Here is a 21,448-nt window from a genome sequence, read left to right on the forward strand (position 1 = left end):
GCCCCCCCCGTTGCTCCCCATCCCTCCCAGAGCCCCAGCCCAGACGGCGCAGGCGCAGCCCCCGTCCCGCTGACGCGCTGAGACACGAGGCGAGCGGCCGAGCCTTTTGGCACTGATCTTTTCCCATCAGAGGCCGACCTCCCCCGCGCCCCCCTAGTCGGGCACGTCCACGATGAGCGGGGCCAGGTAGTCCGAGTGCCGGATCCCGAACGTCAGCCCCTGCGGCTTGCCCTGGGGGCGAGGCGGTGAGGGTGAGGGCGAGGGCCAGGGCTGGGGGCTGCCCCCCGTGCCCCCCCCCGTGCCCCCCTCGCCGTGTCCTCACCGTGCTGGGGCTGTAGGCGCCGGGTCCCGGCTTGAGGGTGGTGTCCCCGGGCAGCTCGTTGCGTGCCAGCATGCTGTACTGCGGCGCGCGGTTCTTGTAGACGTTGGCGTCCACCACGCGGTAGTTGCAGGGTCCCGGTGTCTGTGGGGACATGGGGGTGGTGATGCCCGGCTGCCCATCCCCCCCTCCGGTGCCCCCCCGGTGCCCCCTGACCCCCCCCTCACCTTGCACAGGTCCTGGTAGAAGGCGCCCACGTTGCTGCGCCCCGGCATGGAGTAGTTGGGGGCCGAGCTCTTGCTGACGATGCGGGGCCCCAGCATGGGGGGCAGGCGGTACGCGGCGGGGCCTGGGGGGGCGAGGGGGTCAGGGGGTCCGGGGGGGGGTCGGGGGGTAGCGGGCGGTGGGCTTTGACCCGGGGGGAGAGGGGGGCAGAGGGCCTCAGCCTGGGGATGGGGGCTCAGCTCAGGGATGGGGGCACAGTCAAAGGATGGGGGATTGGTTCGTGGCTGGGGGGGCTCAGTCTGGGCATGGGGGGGGGCTCAGGATGGGGTGGGGGCTTGTTGCAGGAAAGGGGGGCTCAGCTCAGGGATGGGAGGGCTCAGCCTGGGCATGGGAGGGCTCAGGCCAAGGATGGAGGGCTCAGTTCGGGGATGGGGGGCTCAGCCTAGGGATGAGGGGCTCAGTCTGGGCATGGGGGGGGGGCTCAGGATGGGGATGGGGGCTTGTTTCAGGAAGGGGGGGTCTCAGCTCAGGGTTGGGGAGGCTCAATTCACGTATCAGGGTCTCAGCCCGGGGTTGGGGGGCTCTCCCCCTGGGAATGGGGGCTCTCAGCCCAGCCCGGGGGTGGGGGGCTCTCAGCCCACCCCCTTTCCCGTACCCGGCGTCTGGTCGCTGGCGAACTCCTTGGTGCGGGAGCGCAGGGAGTAGACGGGCGGCGAGGGGAATGCCCATCTCCCTGCCTTCTCCGGCGAGTAGCAGCCTGCAGCGGGGCGACAGCAGCACGGCCACGTGGGGAGGGGGCTCCCGCCTGCCTCCCCCCCACCACCACCCTCCGGCACCGTCAGGGCTCCCCACCTGGCCCCGGCGTCCGGAAGGGCTCCAGGTCCCGGGGGCGGCCGTAGATGGAGTACGCGGGGATCCCGTCCTTGCCCTTGGCGGTGGTCCTGGGGGGCAGCATGTACGCGGGCCCCGGGGAGCGGTCGTCGCGGTGCTGCGCCGTGCGGGCGCCGAAGCTGTAGGCGGGCGCGCGGTGCCGGGACGGGTCGTGCAGCCGGTACCCTGCGGGGCACGGGGGGCACGGGGGGCTCGGTGGGCACAGGGACCCCCCCTCCGTCCCCTCACCGCCCCACGGCACCCTCCCGTCCCCCCCTTACTCACCGACATTGGTGGGGAGCCCGTACTTGGGCCCGGGGCTGCTGTAGAGGGCGGCGATGGGGCCGCGGGGGCGGTGGGGTCTCCAGGTGCCCACCCAGGCGCTGGTCGACATGGTGGGCGCGCGGCTCTGCCCGGCCCTGCCAGGAGGTCCCGGCCCCGTCAGCGGGTGCCCGCCTCGGGGGTCTCACCGTGGGATGTGTCCCCCCCTCCCTGTCCCACCACGCAGCCCCCGGTTGAGTCCTGGTTCCCCAGGAGCGGTGCCCCCCGTCTGGGTGCCGTGCGGTGTCCCCGTCCCCGTCCCCGTCCCCGTCCCTGTCCCTGTCCCCCTGCAGTGGGGCCGGGCTCACCCCCGCAGGTCCTGGGGCACAGCCGGGCTGTCACAATGGCCCCCGCGGGTGGGGGGCTCTGGGTTCTTTCCCCCCCCCAGCCCTGGTTCCCGTGGGGCTGAGCAGAAGCTGTGCCCTGGCTCCTGGGGAAAAAGACCCCGGGATTGCTCCCAGGATCACCCCCAAGTGCTGGGGGATCCCCAGCAGCCCAGGACTGAACCAGGAGGAGCGGGACCCAGCACCTCCCGGATTTAGCCCCCAGCACTACCAAGATGAATCCCCCAGCACCCCACGAATTCAGCCCCAGCACCCTCTGCATGTTCCCCAAGCACCCCCAGATGCAGCCCCAGCACCCCCAGGATGCACCCCCTGCACCCCATGGATGTACCCCCTGCACCCCACGGATGCAGCACCAGCATTTGGGGTCGGAGCCCCCCCAGCCCGAGCAGGGGTCGCCCCTTACCGGTCTCTGCCCGGGTTTGGGAGCCCGGGCCCGTCCCCTGCCCGTTACCACGGCACCCGGCACAACAAACGGCGCCTGCAGCCCTGCGTGGGGCTGGGACCTGCGGGCACGGCCACCCGGCTCCCTCGCGTCCTGGGGGGCTGCAGGCTGGGGGGGGGGCTGCCCCACTGCAGGGCCAGGCTGCACCCGAGGTCATGGGCATGGGGGCTGCGGGGTCAAGGAGAGGTCACGGGGGTCCCTCGTGGCCATGGGGTCCCTCTGGGACTGCAGGAGCCCCACTGGGGTCTTGCGGGTCTCTGAGGCCATGGGGGTCTCATGGGGATCATGGGGGTGGGCAGTGTGCTGTAGGGCTGCCCAGAGACGCCCTGTGCTGTCCCCATCCCCATCCCATCCCATCCCACCCCATCCCATCCCCATCCCCATCCCCATCCCCATCCCCATCCCCATCCCCATCCCCATCCCCATCCCCATCCCCATCCCATCCCATCCCATCCCATCCCATCCCATCCCATATCCCCATCCCATCCCCATGTGCAGGTGCACGCAGGTGCAGACCAGGCTGAGCTCAGGGCCTTTATTGGGGGCCTGAGGCTGTGCCCGGGTGGGCAGGGGGTGTTGGGGCAGGGGGTGGTGGTGCAGGCACTGCAGGCACCGCGGGTGCTGCGGGCACTGCAGGCAGTGCGGGCGCCGTGTCGCTCTAGGAGAGGGACTTGCAGATGAACGGTTTTCTGTCGCTGCAGGCTTCTGCTTCCCACGTGGTGAAATCTGGAAGGGAAAGGCGCCGTGAGCCCCCCGCACAGCCCACCCCGCCGGCAGCCGGCACGCGCAGCGCCAGGTCCTGCAGCTGCCAGCCCAGCCCAGGGCACCAGGAGCGAGAGGTGGCCGTGTGTGTGCACAGCACGAGTGTGCGCGTGTGTGTGCCTGTGTCTGTGTGTGCACGCACGAGCCACCCACGGGCTGCCCCGGCCATGGCCACGAGGCCAAGGGGCTCAGCCGGTGCCACCGGTGTCGGTGCCACTGGTGTCGGTGCCCTGGTGCCGGGCTCACCCGTGGCGTCCTGCAGCGCGGCGCAGGCTCTCCGCCTGGTGAAGGACGCCCGGTGCCAGGAGTTGTAGGCCACCGCCGTGCCGTCCGACCACTGCCAGCTGCGGCTCTACGGGGGGACAGGGCGGTGCTGGGACCCCCGGGGAGCCCCCGCACCCCCAGCCTCGGAGCATCCCGGGGCTGCCTCGGGGCAACGAGGGGGTTTGGGGCCATTCCCCGGGGCTGTGCTCACCCGCAGAGGCCGGTGGAGGCCGATCCAGACCTCCTCGTCCAGCTCCTCCTCGCTGGCGTCGCCGGAGCGGGAGAAGAGCAGATCTGCCACGGCCTGCAGCTCCTCCTCGCTGTGCACCGAGGCCAGGTGGGTCCTGGAGCCGAAGCGCCGGCAGAAGGCCTGCAGCGGGGAGGGCAGCGTCAGCCCGGCCCCCACCTCCCCAGGAGGAGGGTGGTGGGAGCAGCGCCGGGGCTGTGGGGACGCGGGGACGCTGGCGCCTGGCACCGCTGCCTGGGCGCAGAGCAGCGGTGCCACCACGGTGTCACCCGGTGCGGTGAGGGAAGGGAGTCCTTGGAGGGGGTCCCCATCATGGGGTGGCCCCGGGGTGCTGTGACACGACCCCCCAGGGCTGCAGAGCCCCCCAACTGCCCGCATCACTCACCTCAGCCCTGTTCCAGCTCAGCTCCCAGGGGAAGAAGCCGAGGCAGCCCCCGCTGACGGGCACCCAGCCCGGGCTGCAGTCGGACAGCTCGGACAGATCCTGCCCTGCAGAGGCACTGGGTAAGGGGGGGGGGGCAGCGGGGGGCAGCGGGGGCACAGCGGGACACAGGGGGGGCGCGGGGCACTCACCCCACAGCGCGGGGACCAGCAGCAGGCAGCCCAGCAGCCAGAGCCCTGGCGTCCACGTCGGTGCCATCTCGCTTCCCTGGCAGGACACCGCTGCGGGGATGGGGCCCGCTCAGCACCCAGCTCCTGGGGGCTGCCTCGGCTGAACCCCCCACCCCTACTGGCACAGGGGGGGGCTCCCTTGTGCCTGGAGCCTCTCTTTGTCCTGGAGCTGGGGGCTCAGGCAGGGGTGTGTGGGGACCCCAGCACCATGGGTGTGGGCACTGTTGAGTGGGGGGAGCAGGGAGCGTGGGTGCAGGGTGGGGAGCAGGGTGCGGGGGCACGGGGTGCGTGGTGTGGGTGGGTGCAGGGCGCAGAAATTCAGGGATGCAAGGTGGGGGGTGCAGGATGCAAAATGTGGGGTGCAGGACACGAGCTGCAGGGTGTGCAGGGTTACAGGGGTGCAGGATGTGAGCTGCAGGGTGCAAGGTGTGGGGTGCAGGGCTATAGGGGTGCAAGGTGCAAGGATGCTGGAGTGCAGGGTGTGGAGCGCAGGGTGTGAGGATCAGGGCACTTTGTTGTGGGTCTGGGGGTGCAGGGGGACAGGGAACAAGGACGCCAGGCATGGGAATGAAGGTTACTGGTGGTGTGGGGTAGCAGTGCTGGGGCACAGAGGTGCAAGGATGCAACTTACAGGGTGTGGGGTTACAGGGATGCAGGGGGCAGGGATATAGAATGCAGAGATGCGGGGTGCAGGGATGCGGGGTGCAGGGATGCGGGGTGCAGGGATGCGGGGTGCAGGTTTTTGGTGCAGAGAGCTGTGGGGTGCAGGGATGAAGAGTGCAGGTTTGCAGAGTGGAGGTTTGTGGGGTACAGGGCTGTGATGTGCAGGGCTGTGATGTGCAGCATTGTGGGGTGCAGGTTTGTGGGGTGCAGGTTTGTGGGGTGCAGGGCTGCAGGCTGCAGGGTTGCCGGGTACAGGGTTGCAGGGCGCAGGGATGCAGGTTTGGGGTGCAGGGATGGGGGGTGCAGTCTGCAGGGGACCCCAGGCCGCTGTGGGGCCGGGCTGGGGTCCTGTGGCTGAGCAGAGGAGCGGGAGCGCAGCCGGGTGCAGCAGGCGGGGGCTGTGGGGGCTCACCTGTGTCCAGCAGCAGCAGCGCTCGTGTCCACGCTCCGGGCGGTCGGTGACAGCCCCGGGGGTTTTATCCCTGCGAGGGCAGGGAGGGGAACAGTGGGGAGGCACAACACAAGTGGCCCGAAAATGTCATCCCTGCCCCAAAGCAAACAGGGATCACGCGCGGCGGCCTCATCGACGCACTTGGGGAGGCAGCGGCGTGTGGCCAGCGCTGCCGGCCTTTGATGGGGCGGGCAGGGGGGGCCGGGCACCCCTCTGCTGTCGTCCTCGCCGGGCACGGGGTGGCCGTGCTGGTGCCAAGGTGGAGATGAGGCACACTGCGTGGCCGCGGGCCCCGGAGCTGCTCGGAGGGGCCGGGGGTGTCTCCGTGTCGGGGGCAGCGGGTGCAGCGCGCGCTGCTGCTGCCCGCCCTCACGCTGCCTTCACGCCCCAAGATCAAACGCCTCTGCCTGTGCCATGGCAGGCGCTGGGCCCTGCGCCAGGGCTGCTGGAGTGCCAGGACAACCCCGTGCCCGGGGTCTGCGGGGGGGCTCAGGAGGGGGAATGGGGAAATGGGGAAATGGGGGGGGGTCCCGGTGCCAACGGCTGCCGTGCGCCCAGGTGGCTCGGTGGGCGCAGAGCCCAGCATGGTGCCGGTGTCATCCCACAGCGTGCCCCCACTGGCACTGGGCACGGTGTGGGGCAGTGTGAGGGGGGTCTGGGGGCTGCAGGCAGCGGTTGTGGCTGTGCCAGGCTGGCTGCTGGCACCCCGGTACACTGTGCGGTGCCACCCGGCCCCGTGGGGCTGCAGGAGGCTCGAGGCTGCTTTCTCGCAGGTCCCCCCAGCTCTGCCTTCTGTCCCCGGCCCCTTGGTCCTGCTGCCAGCTGGTGCTGCAGGGCACGGTGGGTCTGGGATGGGTTTTGGGGGGCCCTGGGCAGAAGGAGGACTCTGCTGAGCTGTGGCTGCAATCCAAGCCGTGCTGTTCCGCAGAGCTCCGCAGTGGTAGCTCAGGGTTTGTGTTTGGCACAGCGCGGGGCACCCAGCTCAGCACAGCCCCGGGGCGAGGAGCGGGGGCACTGCTCACACTGCCCCCTCCACCACACCAGGGGCTTGTTTGGTGATTTGGCACGAGGTAAAACAGCGCTGGGGCAGCCAGCAGTCACACTGCTCAGATCACAGACACCATTTCTCAAGTGGTACCGAATCCCATGGCTGGTGTTGCTCACACCAGCTGCCACCAGATGCCAGCACAGCCGGCTCCCCAAGCACCTCGGTGCCGACCTCATTCAGCATCCCCAGCACCCCGAGTTGCTGCCTGCAGCCTCCCGAAGCACATTCACAGGACACAGCCCCGTCAGGACGCCCAGGGCACAGCCTGGGAGGGAAGAGGAGCAGCTGTAGCGGCACGCTGCCTTCCATCGCACCCAGGGCAGCTCCAAGGTAACTGCAGCGACCACGCACAGTGGTTCTGACCCAGAAACATCCTGGGCCTGCAATAACGAAGCCCCAGCTGCAGGCAGTGATGGGTTTGGCAGTCTGGGACTCGGGACGCTCACAGGGAGCGCGATGGAACAATTGCAAAGGCCCCGTAACGTCAGCGGCCCTGGCTGCACGCGCGGCAGTTCGCAGAGTGATGTTGGCTGCGTGCTGATGGTAATTAGGAAACACAGCGCCCAGGAGGCATCGCTGGCTGTGCAGATCGCCACCTCTCTCGGAGAAGCTCGTTAAGCCAAATGTGCTTCATAAAATTCCATTGCCCTCCCTGCGTGGTGCTCGTCTGCCCACACGGCAATGACTCTGCCGGCCGCTGGCTCTGGCTCCGTGGGGCCGGTGCCCACCAGAGGCACTGGTAGCACAGCACGTCTTTCTCCATTTGACCTAAAAATGTAATGTTTCACTCTCTGCACAGCCAGCACCCTGCACCCAGCGGGTGCAAAGCCTTAACCCAGCAGGAAGGCCAGCCGGGCTTCTGCCTGTGACATCTCCAGCTCCGGGTGCAGGAAGGGTCAGCAGGCTGGGGCTGCTTCACTCTCACAGTCCAGAACCACTGGGCCTGGGATGTCCATGATCAGCCTCATGAAGGGGTTTGGGAGCCAACAAACACCCCCTGCCATGTTTACGCTACCCAACCCAAAGGAACTGAGCACGGTGCAATTGCCACTCCTGGTGACAGGGACCTGCCGGGTGACCCGGGGCCAGTGGCTCCATGGGGCCAACCTGGGGGCTCTGCGCTGGGCTCCCCCCAGCCTGCCCAGACCCCTCTTGTACTGGGATCCCAGCACTGGACCCAGTTCAGAGCCCTTGGTGCAGGACGGGAACGCCGCACCCCCTCCACCACCCATGGAGCTGGGCCAGGGGGAGCAGGACACCAAGTGCTGGCACTCAGGACAAGTGACAAGGGACTGGGCTGGAGACCCCATGGGAGCACGAGGTCCTGGTCCCGATCCCTTTGCTGGGGAGGTCACCGTGTCCCGCTCTGCCTGGCGCCGCCCGCTGCGGATGCGGTGCGGGCAGCCCCAAAAAATGCTTCCAGTGGCACTGGGTGTGACACTGCACCTGGCACCGGCAGGCTGGCAGGCGTCTCTCGCTGCCCACAGGCGGCAGCTCAAGCAGCAGGAAGCGAGGAGGCTTCGTTGGAAAGCAGCAGGAACGGCCCGAGACGGTGACGTTGGCTTCGGAGAGTTTTGGTGAAATCTCCCAAACGCATTTCGTGCCTTGCCTTCTTAGTGGTGTGCGGACCGCAGGGAAGGGTTTCGCATGCTCTGATTAAAGCTGTTTTCTTTCTGTATCCCTTGAAATCCTACAGAATGAAGGAATGACCCCAGACCAGCCTGCAGGCTGCTAGGTGAGGCTGACCTCTGTCTGGGGAGCCATGGGCGCCTGGGAGCTGCTCGCCTCCCTGCACCGGGGGCTCTGCTGCCCCGGCCTCGCAGCCCCGAGCCCCATGGGGATGGGGACAGGGACAGGGACAGGGGCACGGCCGGGGGCAGCTGGGGCTGTGGGGCACGGGGACGTGGCAGGGCACGGCAGGACGTGATGGGATGTGCTGGCAGCAGTGACCTGGAGCACCCGCAGTGCATCCCCGCTTCCCGAGCCCCGGCGCTGCCTCTGCCCCCCCCCCAGCTGCTTTCTGTGTGGTCAGAGAGCCGAAATTGTCACCCGGACACCCCAGTTTTGGGGTGAACCTTATCAGTAACCTGGCCATGAGCTGCTCCCAGGCAGCCCGGACCCTCCACCAGGAGCACGGTGGGCACAGTGCCCCCAGCCCCAGCCCCAGCCCCGCCTGGGGCTGCCCCCGAGCCCCCCTGCCCTGCCGGTGGGGAACAGGAGTGGTCTGATAAATCCCTTATCAGCATCATGCTCTGCACCGAGGGCAGCCTGGTGGGCACAAGCAGGGGCAGTGCGTGGGGCAGGGGCAGGATGGGGATGGGGACAGGGACAGGGACAGGGATGGGGAGGGGGAGGGGGACGTTGTGCCAGAGGCACTTGGCACTACTGCAGCAGGGACCACTGGCTGTGCCACTTCTTATTTTGACCACAAACTGTACAAAACCCCCCGATTCCTCTCCGTGCCCCTCCTTTGATCCTTCCTCGCTCTCCTCCTACAGGATCAGACTCACCCCCACACCCCCACCCACGCCCCCATCCCTTGCGCACCCTTTGCCTTCCTGCGGGCAGGGAATCCCCCACCCTGCCGCCTGCCCCATGCTCCCTGAGAGGTTTTTGGTGCTCGCTGCTTCCCCAAAAAGCCCCTGACCCCGTGGCCCGGTGCAGCCCCGGTGCCCCTCATGGCGATACCCAGCCGGGGGGGGGCACAGGGGGCTGGGGGCCCCTCTCCTCCACCCCGGCACAGCCCCAGGCAGGGGCACCGCTGGTCCCAGTGCAACGTCCCCATGTGCTGGGGGCTTCAGGGGTGCAGGAGAAGCACCACGGGGGGCTCTGTGCCCAGCTGTGCCCGTTGTGCCCCCCCCACCAGGAGGCACAGCTGCCCCCTTTCCCCCAGACGAGCTCCGGGTCCCTTCAGCAGTGTTCATCCCCCCGGCCCCTGCCCAACGTGCAGCCCCCCACCCATGGGCGCACCTCACCGCTGGCCCCGGTATCACACCATGAGGCGGGGGGCTGCAGACAGAGCCCCCCCAGGGGCAGCCCTGCACCCTGCCATGACCAGGGGACAGCCCCGAGCGGGGCAGGGGTGCAGCTGGAGGAAGAGACAGCACCAGGGCGTGCTTCGTGCGCATTTATTGAGGGGTCCCCCGCCACGGGCACAGCGAGGGCAATGGGAGCAGGGGGGCACCGAGGGTCCGGGGCAGCAGGCAGTGGGGCGGGGGGACGCGGGGTGCAGGGGGACGGCAGGGCCGGGGGGCGGCTCGCTGGTGGCCCCGCTTCTAGGCAGAGTACTTGCAGACGAAGGGGTTCCTCTCGCTGCAGGCGTTGTCCTCCCACGACATGAAACCTGCGGGAGGAGAGAGCAGAGCGAGCGCTGGGGGGGCGAGAGGGGCTGCACCGGGAGAGCCTTGCTCAGGGTGGGGGGGTCCAGGAGCAGCCAAAAGCAGGGACCGGCCCCCCGGCCCCCCGACCCCCCCACGGGACCAGCAGCGTCCCCGCTCACCCGAGGAGCCCTCCAGCACCGTGCAGTGCTTCCCCTTGGGGAACTCGTCGTCGTCCCAGGCGGAGTAGTGCTTCTTGGAGCCGTCTATCCACACCCGGGCTTGGTTCTGGGCCGCGGGAGGAGGGAGGCTGGCGTTAGGGGAGGGGGCTGCGGGCGGCTGGGGGGCTGCGTGAGCAAGGGGCTGTGGGGTAGGGGGACACGGAGGGGACACGGGGCAGCCAGGGACAGGGACCTGCTCTGGGATGGGGGCAAACCGGGGGCAAACTGGGGGCAACCAGCACGGTTCCCCTGCGCCCAGGCAGGGTTTGGAGCAGGGCATGCATCCAGGGCACCCACGGAGGGTGGGGGTTGTGGGGGGGGTCCCGGGCACCCTAGGGTGCTCACCCAGTGGTGGAGGCCGATCCAGACATTGTCCTCCTCCTCGCTGCGCTGGAACTTGGCGATGAACCTGGCGACGGCCGCGTGCTCCTCGGGGCTGTGCAGGGAGGCCAGGTGGCAGCCGGCGTGGATCGCCTTGCACCAAGCCTGGGGAGGGGGCAACAGGTTGGTGGGGGGGGGGGGGCTGGGGGCTGCCAGGGCAGCGGGGAGCCCGGGACCCCCCTGCAGGGACCCCCACCTACCTCTGCCTTCCTCCAGGTGAGCTCCTGCCCGAAGTACCCGTAGCAGCTCCCCCTGAAGTCCAGCCAGCCCTTGGGGCACTTGTTGGCCTGCACCCCTGGGTGGCACAGGGCGCTTGGTGAGGGGGGGTCCAGCCCTGCCCCCCCCCCCCCCAAGAGCAGGGAGCCCAGGGGTGCTCTGCCCCATCCCTGCTGAGCCGCTGCTTTTTGGGGCAGCCCCGAGCACCTTCCCCCTCCCATGGGTGCTCCGTCCTTGGGGCGATGCAAAGAGCCGGGGGGGCCCCGCGTGTCCCTGGGGCCGGGGCAGGATGGGGTTGGGGGGGTCAGGAGAAGACAAGGGGCAGGGGCTGGGGGCTGGGGGCTGGGGGCTCACCTGGCAGCGAGGGCAGAGACAGGAAACCCAGCAGGCAGAGGCTGAGGAACGCGGCTGGTCCCATCCTCGTCCTTCCTGCAAAGAGAGAGGTGATGGAGAGGGGTGGGGGCACCCAACGAGGGGACACCCACCCGGGGGGCACCCACCGCCCCGCGCCCACCCAGCACCTGTGTCAGAGGCGTGCAGGGCAGCGGGGCTGGTGCAGGACGTGGCCGTCCCGGTGCCTTTATAGCCCCGGTGCGGGTGGCAGCGCCGTGGGCTGGCGGCGAGATCAAAGCCTCGGGGCAGCCACCCCCGGGGATGCACTGGTCCCTTGGGTGGGTGCCCGGACAGACAGATGGACAGAGAGACAGACAGACAGACGGGCCCTGACCTCCTGTGGGACCCCAGCCCCCTGGCCCCGAGCCCCCAGCCCCACTTTGGCCACCCTTCTTGTACCCCGGCCAGCCCCAGGGGATGCTGCACAGGGGCGCAGAGCTGCGAGGTCGGCCCCACGCTGCTTTGTGCCCCCCCCCCTTGTCCCCTTGCTGGGGTCCCGAGCCCCTGATACTGGTGGGGGGGGGTCGTGGCTGACTGCTGCACACCCTGCACAGAGCAGACGTCCCCTGGGACCCGGCCCCCCCTTGGCAAGGCTGGCCACGAGCCCCCCGCGCCCCACAGGGTGGTGGCACCGAGGGGTCCCCGACACCCCCCCGCCCTCGGTGCTCTTTGCGCAGCGTTCGCTGCCCCCCCAGACCCCGGCAGCCCCACGGCACTGGGGTGCCCCCGGTGCTCTGCTCACTGCTGGGGGGCCGAGGGGACGCTGTCCCTGCAGCCCCCGGTGGGCATGGGCCTGGGGAGGGACTGGAGGTGCTGGGGAGGGGGCTCAGCACACGCAGCCCCCCCCAGCGGGGCCGTGCCGGGCAGCAGAGGGTTACGGCGCGGCTGCACCCGCAGCACCCGGCAGGGTTTGTGCTTATCGGGGGCATCAGATAAGGGACGGAGCTGGTGGGGCGGAGGAGCCCGGCTCCAGACACGCATCGGCAGCTCCTTTTCCTCCGGGCTCCGCCTGGCACAGCCGGCAGGATGCAGCTCTCGGGGTCCTGGCAGCACCTGGGGGGCCCCAAACCCCATCCAGGACCCCCCCAGGCATGGGGCTGAGCCGTGCCGAGGGGCAGCGCTGGCTCCTGCAGCAAACCCCACACGGGGGTGGTGGCACAGCAGGAGGGGTGGCAGAGCCCGGGGTGCAGGATGAGACCCCAATGCAGTTTTGGGGTGCAGGATGGGGCTGCGTGTGCTCAGCCTGCGCCTGGTGGGCAGGGGGGGCGCTGCGGGAGGGGCTTCTGGGGAGCACGGAGCCGAACCCAGGGGCTGGGGGCTGCAGAGCCTGACCCTAACAATAACCCTGACCCTAACCCCAACACCAATCCTAACCCTAGCCCCTAAACCTAACCCTAGCGCTAACCCTAACCCCAACACTAATCCCAACCTTAACCCTAACCCTGACCGTCACCCTACCCCTACCCCAACCATAACCCTAACCCTAACCCTGACAGTAACCCTAAACCTAACCCCATCACTAACACCAACCCTGAACCTGACCCCAACCCCATCTCTGACCCTAACCTTCACCCTAAACCCCATCCCTACCCCTAACCCCAACCCCAACCCCAACCCAAACCCCAACCCCAACCCCAACCCCAACCCCAACCCTAACCCTAACCCTAACCTTCACCCCAACCCCAACCCCATCCCTAACCCTAACCCTCACCCTAAACCCCACCCCTACCCCTACCCCTACCCCTAACCCCAACCCCAACCCCAACCCTAACCCTAACCCCAATCCACCCCTAACCCTGACCCTAACCCTTGGCCCACCCCCACCAGCCCCCTCTCTGGGCACGGTGCGTGCAGCTGCCCGCGCAGCGCTGTGGGATCACCTCCCCTGCCACCACGGCGCGGGGCCGCTTGTTGCAGGCACGAGGGGCTCCGTGCTCTCACTGTCCGTATTTCCTGCCGTCTGTCCGTCCATCCATCCGCTGTGCCAGGGCTGCGGGCCACACCGTGCTCCTGGCACCCCCATCGAGGCTCCTTATCCCTGCTGCCTGCGGGCAGGAGGGCCCCTGGGGACCCCACAGTGCCACCGTCCCCTTCCCGCAGCTCAGGGACCCCCACCCTGGCCGTGCCGTGCCCCGGAGAGGCCGCGGTTGGTGGCAGAAGCAGCCTTTATTGGCAGCATTTACAGAGAAGCAAGGCCCTGCTCCCCCCCCACCCACCCTCTCCCCGTGGCCCCCCGTGGTCCCGGCTCCTCCGTGTCCCCCGGGACCCCGCGGGGCCGCCTGCGCCCCCCCTCACTTCGCCGCCTTCTTGGCCGGCACGTCGAAGAGCTCGGCGATGTCCAGCATGGCCTGGCGGATGTTCCTCCCGAAACGCTTCGAGTCCTGCGGCAGCGCCCGCGCCCCCATCAGCCGGGGGGGCCGTACCGAGAGAGGGGGGGCAACCCTGCCTCCTCCCCCCCATCCTGCTGTGCCCTGCCCTGCATGTGGCACCCCAGCCCTGGGGACCCCCCCCAAGCCCCTGGGCCCAACCTGTGTCTCCTGTGACCCCCCAAAACTCTGGGGACCCCCCCGAACCTTGGTACCCCCCCCATGTCCCTTAGGACCCCCCCAGCAGGTCCTGCATGGGCAGGAACTTTGAGCCTGGAGCGTGGTTGGGGTCCCACGGAGAGGGACTGGGATGCAGTGAGGCTCAGCACTGCGTGGGGTTTGGGGGGGGAGCTGTCCCTGCCTCAGCTGGGGGCTGCCCAGGCCCCCCCTGCCCCGGGGACCCCCAGCCCCCAGCCTCAGCCCTCACCGTCTCGGGGCTGGAGTACTTGCTGGAGACGTGGAAGGTGATGAGGTTCTCGCCAGCAATAATGTAGGAGACGCCGTAGCCATCGTCAGCGACCTGGGGGGGGGATGAGAGGGGGGGATGTGAGCAGTGCCGGGGGAGCCCAGGGTCTGACGGTCCCCCCCGGGGGGGTCCCTGTCCCCCTCCCCATGCCCAAGTGACGCCGACCGGGCCAAAGCCGCCGCCGGTGGAGACGTGGTCCGGGTACTTGTCCAGGTCGAACATCTTCAGCTGCTGCTGCGGCGTCTGGCTGGTGGAGAGGCGCCAGGGCTCCGACAGCACCTGTGGGGATGGGGTCAGCGCTGCGGCTGGTGTCCTGCTGCACCCCACTGCACCCCACTGCACCCCACTGTGCCCCACTGCACCCCACTGCACCCCACTGCACCCTCCTGCGCCCCACTGCACCCCACTGCACCCCACTGCACCCCGCTGTCCCCCTCTGCACCTACCCGTGCCCCACTGCGCCCCACAGCAAAGCGCACTCCCCGGCGCCGTGCCCCGCTCACCTGTGCCAGGAAGGGGGACTCTACCCCCAGGTACCGGGACACCACGTAGAGGCAGAAGAGGTGCCGGTCGATGCCGGCGCCGGTCATGGCCATGCGGTACATGTGCTGGTGCTTCTCCGCCGCCAGCTTGAAGAGCCGCTGGCGCTCGGCTCGCTGCGGGGAGAGCCGAGCTCAGGGGCCGGCACACCCCAAAACCTACCCACCCCGGGGTGCGCTGTGCGGGGGGGGACGTCCTCTGTCCTGCCTGGGGATGGCAGCGGCTCCGCTGCTCTGGGGAAACAGCCCCAAGGGACGGGGACATCCCCAAGGAACAGGGACCTCCATCGGGGTCAGGGCCCTCCTGTGGAGATGGGTGCTGCCTCCGGGGACCTCCCCGAGGGGCAGGGGCCTCTGCTGGAGACGGGGATGTCCCCAAGGGGAGGGGACCCCCAGGAGGGACAGGGATTTGGTCAAGGCACGGCATGAGGGGCGTGTGGCGGCGCGGTGCTCACGCTCTGCCCGGCGTCCCCCATGCTCCGCACGAAGGCGGTCGACTCGGAGGTGCAGGAGCGCACGGTCTCCGTCCGGCCCTCGCGGAAGAGCCGCGTCATGGAGGCCTCGTAGGTGAGGCAGAAGCAGCCCTTGTCCTGCGGAGAGAGGCGGCTGGCAGCGGGCACGGGGGGGGGGGACGCCCGCCGGGGCCCCCCGCGCGTCCCCGCGGCGCAGCTCACGCGGAAGTGGGCGAGCTGCAGGGAGATCTGGATGAAGGCGTCGGGGCTGGTGCGGCACTTCTTGATCAGCCCCTTCCCGAAGTCGGAGAACTGGAAGCAGCAGAAGTCCACGTCGTCGGCCAGCGCCTTGGCCACGCGGTACGAGCTCTCGATGGCGGCCTGGCACTGCGGGGACACGCGGCCGTGGCGGTGGGCACGGGGCACTGACCGCCCCGGGATGGGGACGCCGAGGGTCAGCCCCGATCCCGTGGGGCCAGGGCGGCACCGGGTGGCACCGGGTGGCACTGGGAGGCACTGGGTGGCTGTGGGGCAGGGCTGGCTCCAGTGCAGAGCACCTCGGGGCTGCACCCACCTCCTGGGGGATGTCCCACTGCAGGCGCTGGGGTGGTGCCAGCCGCGTGTCGGGGTCCCCCACGCAGTGCCCCCCCTCGGTGTAGCCCAGCTGGAATTTGTCCGTCGCCAGCATGAACTGGGGGGAGGCAGGGACTGAGCGGGGGGCACCGGCCTCACAGTGCCCCCAGCCTCCCCCACACAGCTCCATTCACCCCCCAACCTGCCCCCAGCGTGGCCCCACACACAGCCCTCCTGCAGCCCCATTTACCCCCCAGGCTGTCCCCTGCGCCCCCCAGGAGCTCGCTGTGTCCCCAGGATGGTGGTGCCCAGCCCCGGTGTCCCCAGGAGTGGTGCCCAGCCCGGGGATGCCCAGATTTGGGGGAACCAAAGGGGTGCTCAGAGGGGGGTGCCCAGCTCCAAAGTGCCCAACTGGGGGTGCCCACTTCTGGGGGAGTCCAGTGGGGATGCCCAACGTGGGATACCCAGCTTGGGGGGGTGCCCATTTTGGGGATGCCCATTTTGGGGGGTGCCCATTTGGGGGTGCCTATTTAGGGGTGTGTGCCCATTTTGGGGGTGCCCATTTTGGGGGTGCCTATTTAGGGGGGGTGCCCATTTGGGGGATGCCCCACGGGGGCACAGGTCCCCCCCCAGCCGGTACCTCCCAGAGGTGCCCGATGATGGGCGCGTCAGCCCACGAGTGCTCGGCGTTGGCGCCCAGCTTGCCGTTCTTGTAGACCACCAGGGTGAAGGATTTGTCAAACCACCTGCGGGGGGGCATGGGGTGAGCGGCACGGTGCCGGGGGGCGTCCCAGGGGTGCGGGGGCTCGGGGAGGGGGGGACACCCAGGGCTGCCCACCGGTCGTAGCACTGCCCGTGCAGCAGGGACTTGGCGTAGGTGTCCATGCAGTCCTCCTGGTCCGCTCTGTAGCCGTGCGCCTCCTCGTCCAGGGTCAGGAAGAAGGCTGCCCGCTCGATGGCGTCCAGCGACACCTTGTTCTTGCCCTGGCTGAAGAATTTGGCCCGCGCCTCGGCCCAGGGCACCCTGCGGGCACCCCCAGCGGTGAGGGCGGGCGCCTGGCGATGCCCCCTTGCCCCGGCAGCCCCCGGGTGCCACCACCCCTTGGGGCAGCCGGGTCCCCCCTTGCCCTGCGTCCCCTCCCCGGGCACCTGTCCCCGGCCGTGAGGGCCGCCAGCCGCTCCTCGCCGGGCTGGGGGGGCGAGGGGTCGTCCAGGATGCGCTGGAACTGCAGCTCCAGGTCCCGCGGCTTCAGCAGCTGCCCCCCGTAGTACAGCCACACCTTGTAGAAGCGGCCCTTGTGGTACACGGCCAGGTGCTTGCTGTCCAGCAAGTGCAGCAGCGTGTCTGCGGGGGGGGCATCATTGCTCCGCTGCGGCCCCCCCCAGGCACCACGGGACCCCAGGGGGCAGGGGGCTGAGCCCCCCCGGGGCACCCCCCTGCGTGCAGGGCTCAGGACGGCCCCGCCGGCCACGTACCTGTCTCCTTGCCGGGGATGCGGGTGGTGTTGAACATCCGCTCCGACTGGTAGGAGCACATGGGCACGATGCCCAGCGCCATCATCTGCGGGGGGGCAACGAGAGGGGCTCCCACCCCAGCCCCACTGCAGCCCCCAGCCCCGCTGCAGCCCCCTGACCCCCTGCCAGCCCCATAGCACTTGCCCCCAGCCCTACCCCATTACTCCCCTCCCTCCCGTGCCCCGCCGGGTTCCCAGACCCCCCCCCCGGTGCCCCCAGCCTGCCCCGCAGCCCCACGCCCCCCCCCCGACCCCGTGCCCCCCCGGTGCTCACGGGAGGGATCTCCCCGCGGTCCAGCTTGCGGCGGTACAGCAGGATGGCGTGCACCACGTTGCCCGCACGGGCAGCCTGCACGTGGCTGGGCGTCACGTAGAGGAAGTCCTGGGGACAAGGGACAGGCTGGGGGGGCGCACGGGGGTCCCTGCCCGGCTCAGAGAGGGTCTGGGAATGTCCCCGGCCGGGGGACGGCGCCGTGGCACCGCCACCCCCCTCACCATGGCGTAGTAGTTGCTGTTGACCATGATCGGGCTGCGGCCACGCAGGTAGATGTACTGCTCCCACCAGTCGCTCACCTGGACGGGGACGTGAGACGGGTCACTGCGGGCAGGGACGGGACAGGGACGGGGATGGGGACAGGGATGGGGATTGGGGACAGGGACGGGGACAGGGATGGGGACAGGAAGGGCAGATGGGGCAATGGACAAGGGCAAGGGATAGGGATGGGGGAACGGGACAGGAAAAGGGGACAAAGTGGGGTGAATGTGGCTGGACAGGGACGTCCAGGTGCAGTGAGAGCAGACACAGACAGTGGGAAGGGGACGTGGGACAGGGGCAGGGGCAGGGGACAGTGGAAGGGGCCAGCTGCAGGGACAGGGTCAGGGACAGGGAGCGGGGCCAGCCCCTGCCCTCCCCACACTGGGGCTCGGTGCAGGATCCCCCTGTCCTATCCACAGTGACCTTGTTGGGGTCCCCAGGCTGCCCTGGGGGGCAACGTCCCCATGTCCCTGTCCCCATCCCCATCCCAGTCCCCATCCCCATCTCCTCTGGACCCGGTGGGCTGCAGAGGAAGGCCCAGGCTGGAGCTTCTCATGGGACACAGGAGCAGGGACAGGGGTGGCACGAGGCTGCCCAGGACCACCCCATAACCCCCCCCCCCCCCAACAACCTGGGTGCCCCAGGGCCCCCCAAAGGGGTGACCACCCTCAGGCCGTGGGATCACGGCAGCGTCCCGCTCCCGGGGCTGGGCTCACGTAGTTGGTGGTCCACCAGGACTTGAGGATCAGGTACTTCTGCAGCCGAGGCGCCGTCTTCTCCTTGAACTCCTTGGCCAGCGCCTCCATCTTGCCGTACTTCTCGTCGTCCATCAGCGGGCGCACGGACTCCAGGTACTGCGGGCAGGGGGCTCGGGTCACCGCCTGTCCCCGGGGGGCCGGGAGGGCAGCGCCGGGAAGGTGCCCCCGCGCCGCTCAGCCCTTACCCTGCGGATGGTGGCCTCCACGGGGGGCACGGGCAGCTTGGGCAGCGAGGTCTGGAAGCTGTAGAGCAGGGGCTTGCGGCCCGACAGCACCTTCATCAGCGCCTGCGGGGCCAGCGCAGAGGCTGGGGGTCAGGGGCAGAGAGGTGCCAGGGGTGCCCACGCGTCCCCCTCCCCACAGCAGCCCCCAGTGCCCCCCGTGCAACACGCGCACGTTGGAGGCGCACGCGCGGCCACGCACCACCCAGATCTTGGTGCTGCGGCTCATCTTGCCGTGGGGCTCAAACATCCAGCCGTGGTAGGAGAGGAGCAGCCTCATCGTCTGCCGGAACAGCAGCACAGCCGACAGCCAGACGCCGGTGGAGAAGAGGACGGCGCTCACGACCGTCCGGCTCTCGTAGCTCAGGAGTTGGCTGCGGGGAGCGGGGAGAGGGCTGAGGTGGGGACGTGACTGCGTGGGGGGCACCACGGGGCTGGGGGGACACGCGGGTGGGATGTCCCGGGGGGTGTCCCCGTGCTGGGGCCATGCTCACGGTGTTGGGGGACCTGTGGGGTGGGACCCCCGGGGAACACTGCAGGCAGGGGGGGACGTGCCCATAGGGCAGCTGAGGGATGTGGGGCATGGTCCCTCCTTGGGGACACCATGCCCATGGGGTGGGGGGGCCGTGTGGGGTGCCCAGAGGCTGGGGGCCACGTGGAGCCGCCCCCGCTCACCTCTCAGGCAGGAAGCAGCGGATGCGGGCGATCAGCCCCATGGAGGGGTCCACCTGGCAGTAGAAGGAGCCGGCGGTGGCCATCACCACCACCATCCAGCTGGAGGGGGACGCGGGGTAGACGCCGGTCAGGAAGCTGTTCTGTGGGCACAGGGGGGTCAGGGCGGCGGTAGCGGGGCGGCAGGGACCACCCGGCCCCGCAGCCCCCCCCCCGGGCCCACCTTGGCGCGGACAAAGCGCTTCTTCCAGGAGGAGATGCCGGCGAGGTAGAGCTGCTTGACGGCCTCGCGGCTGAGGTGGAAATCTAAGCCCTCGGGGGTGACGGTGAACTGGAAGGCCACGGCCTGGTGGGCTTCTGCCATCTTGGGGGGCTGCTGGCACCTGGGGGCGCGCGGGGGTGGCTGAGCGCGGGGACGGTGCCTGGGGATGGCCACACCTGGCACCGGGCGCCAGGCTCCGCGGTGCCGTGGCGCCGGGCACCACCCGGAACACCCCATGACGCTGCTGGCATCGCAGCCCCCCCTGCGCCCCCCCCGGTGTCACCGGGGCCGCCGCGCACCGGGACGGTCACGCTGCGTGCCGGCGGCGCTGCCAGGAGAGCTGCGTCACGTCGGCCCTGGCCAGGCCCCGGAGCCACGTGCGCGTGCCCGCGGGGGGGGCCCCGTCCCAATCACATGGCCCTGGACGGGCGCCCAGTGAGGGAAGGGTCAGGCACCGTCCCGCTGCCCCAACCGAGGGGGCAGACGCACAGACACACCCCCGCGGCGCACCCGGCTGCGTGGGGGACGGGGGACGCAGCAGCACCGGCCCCCTGCTGCCACACCGCGTGTCCCCACAGCCCGGAACTCTGGGGGAGGGGGCTACGGCACAAGCTGGGCCCCCCCGTGGCCCTCCGTGCCCAGGGTCCCCTCCCTCGGGGGGCACAGGCAGAGCCCCTGCTGCTGTGTGGGGCGCAGGCTCCCGCTGGTGTCGGTGCAGCCGGCTCAGCACAGCAGCATGGGGGGAGCCACGGAGCTGTCCCCCCCCCCCAGCATGTGAGCCTGAGGTGCCCTTCCACAAGGGCGTCCTTGGGCTGACGGCAAACAGCAGCACGGGGAGAGCCAGGAGTCCTGCTGCTGCCACGGCACCGCGCGGCACGGCGCTGGGGTGCGATGCTGCACGGCACCGCAGTGCACAGCACCACACTGCACAGCACCACACTGCACAGTGCAGCACCACGCTGCAGCACAGCAGGGCCTGTGAGGCTGCCCGGCTTCCTGCTGTGCTGCACTGGGTTGCATTAAACTGCATCGCACTGCACCGAGCTGCACGGCACCCTCTGAACTCATCGCACCGCACGGCACGGCACTGCAGTGCATAGTACGGCACGGCGCGGCACTGCAAGGGCTCTGCACAGCACGGCACTGCACAGCACAGCATGGCACACTGCACTGGACTGCGTAGCACTGCACGGCACTGCACGGCACTGCAGGGCATGGCACAGCACACCCCGCACTGCAGGCCCCGGGGGACCCACGTGCCCTGGCCGCTCTGCCCTCTCCTCACGCCCAGCAGCCACCGAGCGTCACAAGGTCACCGGGGCGGTGCGGCACCGGGCCGTGCCCCGGGGGACACCCTGGGGGACACCCCAGGGACACAGCTGCAGGTGCCCAGCCCACGGGGAACCCTGCCCGGGGCTCGGCTCCTGGGGACTATGGGGCCACCCGACAGGGCACAGTGACCAGGGCGCAGTGACCAGGGCGCAGTGGGACCAGGGTGCACCAGGATGGGGCGCAGCGGGACAGGGTGCAGCGGGACAGGGTGCAGAGGGGCTGGCCAGCACAGGGGTACCCAGAGCCCCCTGGGACGCCCCGGGGGACACAAGGGGACCCAGGGGACACAAGGGGGCCCGGCGGACAGTCCCCAAGCGGCAGCAGCGCGAGGGCACAGCCCCGGAGGGGGCCCGACGCGGGCCGGGGGCAGCGGCTCGGCGGCGCCCCGGGGCTCCCCCAGCCCCGAGCGGACCCCGACCCCCCTCGGGGCCTCCCCCAGGCCCGGGTGCCGCGGGCGCCCCGCCCGCCCCGCAGTGCCCGGTACCTGCTCGGGGGGTGCGAACGGCGAGGGGCAGAGCCCCGGGGACGGCGCCTCCGTGCGCCCGCTGCGCCCCGGGGACGGCGGCTCCGTGCGCCCCGCGCCGCGCCCCGGGGGGCTGTAACCGGACACGGGCGGGGGGGCGGCCCCGAGACATGGCCCGAAATGGCCGGGGCCGCCC

At 70.1% G+C, this 21,448-nt stretch overlaps 3 protein-coding genes across 3 annotated transcripts; all 3 read right to left on the minus strand.

Annotated features, from left to right (window-relative positions):
- Positions 1 to 153: 153 nt before the first annotated feature.
- Positions 154 to 1,808, minus strand: CIMAP1B (ciliary microtubule associated protein 1B; the record flags this gene model as incomplete). The annotated part of the gene is made up of 6 exons (XM_084282045.1): positions 154 to 231; positions 323 to 463; positions 547 to 668; positions 1,200 to 1,301; positions 1,397 to 1,600; positions 1,700 to 1,808. The coding sequence occupies 6 exons, from the start codon at positions 1,806 to 1,808 to the stop codon at positions 154 to 156; spliced, it is 756 nt and encodes a 251-aa protein (XP_084138171.1).
- Positions 1,809 to 3,182: 1,374 nt separating this feature from the next.
- On the minus strand, positions 3,183 to 4,437 carry LOC311222295 (struthiocalcin-2-like; the record flags this gene model as incomplete). Its single annotated transcript, XM_084306523.1, has 5 exons — positions 3,183 to 3,250; positions 3,533 to 3,638; positions 3,762 to 4,031; positions 4,183 to 4,286; positions 4,371 to 4,437. 5 exons carry the CDS (start codon positions 4,435 to 4,437, stop codon positions 3,183 to 3,185), a joined length of 615 nt encoding a protein of 204 aa, XP_084162649.1.
- Positions 4,438 to 13,322: 8,885 nt separating this feature from the next.
- CPT1B (carnitine palmitoyltransferase 1B) lies at positions 13,323 to 21,394 on the minus strand. The gene is made up of 19 exons (XM_084294814.1): positions 21,274 to 21,394; positions 19,419 to 19,578; positions 19,199 to 19,338; positions 18,726 to 18,897; positions 18,488 to 18,589; positions 18,261 to 18,398; positions 17,505 to 17,582; positions 17,284 to 17,391; positions 16,972 to 17,056; positions 16,645 to 16,840; positions 16,334 to 16,519; positions 16,136 to 16,241; positions 15,497 to 15,613; positions 15,145 to 15,309; positions 14,926 to 15,060; positions 14,435 to 14,587; positions 14,097 to 14,210; positions 13,893 to 13,985; positions 13,323 to 13,480 (listed from the first exon to the last, which is right to left on the minus strand). Exons 2-19 carry the CDS (start codon positions 19,557 to 19,559, stop codon positions 13,391 to 13,393), a joined length of 2,319 nt encoding a protein of 772 aa, XP_084150940.1. The 5' UTR covers positions 19,560 to 19,578; positions 21,274 to 21,394; the 3' UTR covers positions 13,323 to 13,390.
- Positions 21,395 to 21,448: the final 54 nt, after the last annotated feature.

Source organism: Netta rufina, assembly GCF_964035555.1.
Source record: "Netta rufina genome assembly, chromosome: 1".
Classification (NCBI taxonomy): Eukaryota; Metazoa; Chordata; class Aves; order Anseriformes; family Anatidae; genus Netta; species Netta rufina.

Excerpts from the sequence above, each read along its gene's own strand:
- CPT1B (XM_084294814.1), bottom strand. The coding sequence starts at position 19,559 with ATGGCAGAAGCCCACCAGGCCGTGGCCTTCCAGTTCACCGTCACCCCC. Across the intron at positions 17,583-18,260 it reads CCTGGTGGACCACCAACTAC|GTGAGCGACTGGTGGGAGCA; the intron begins GTGAGCCCAGCC and ends GTCCCCGTCCAG. Across the intron at positions 16,841-16,971 it reads CATCCCCGGCAAGGAGACAG|ACACGCTGCTGCACTTGCTG; the intron begins GTACGTGGCCGG and ends CCCCCCCCGCAG.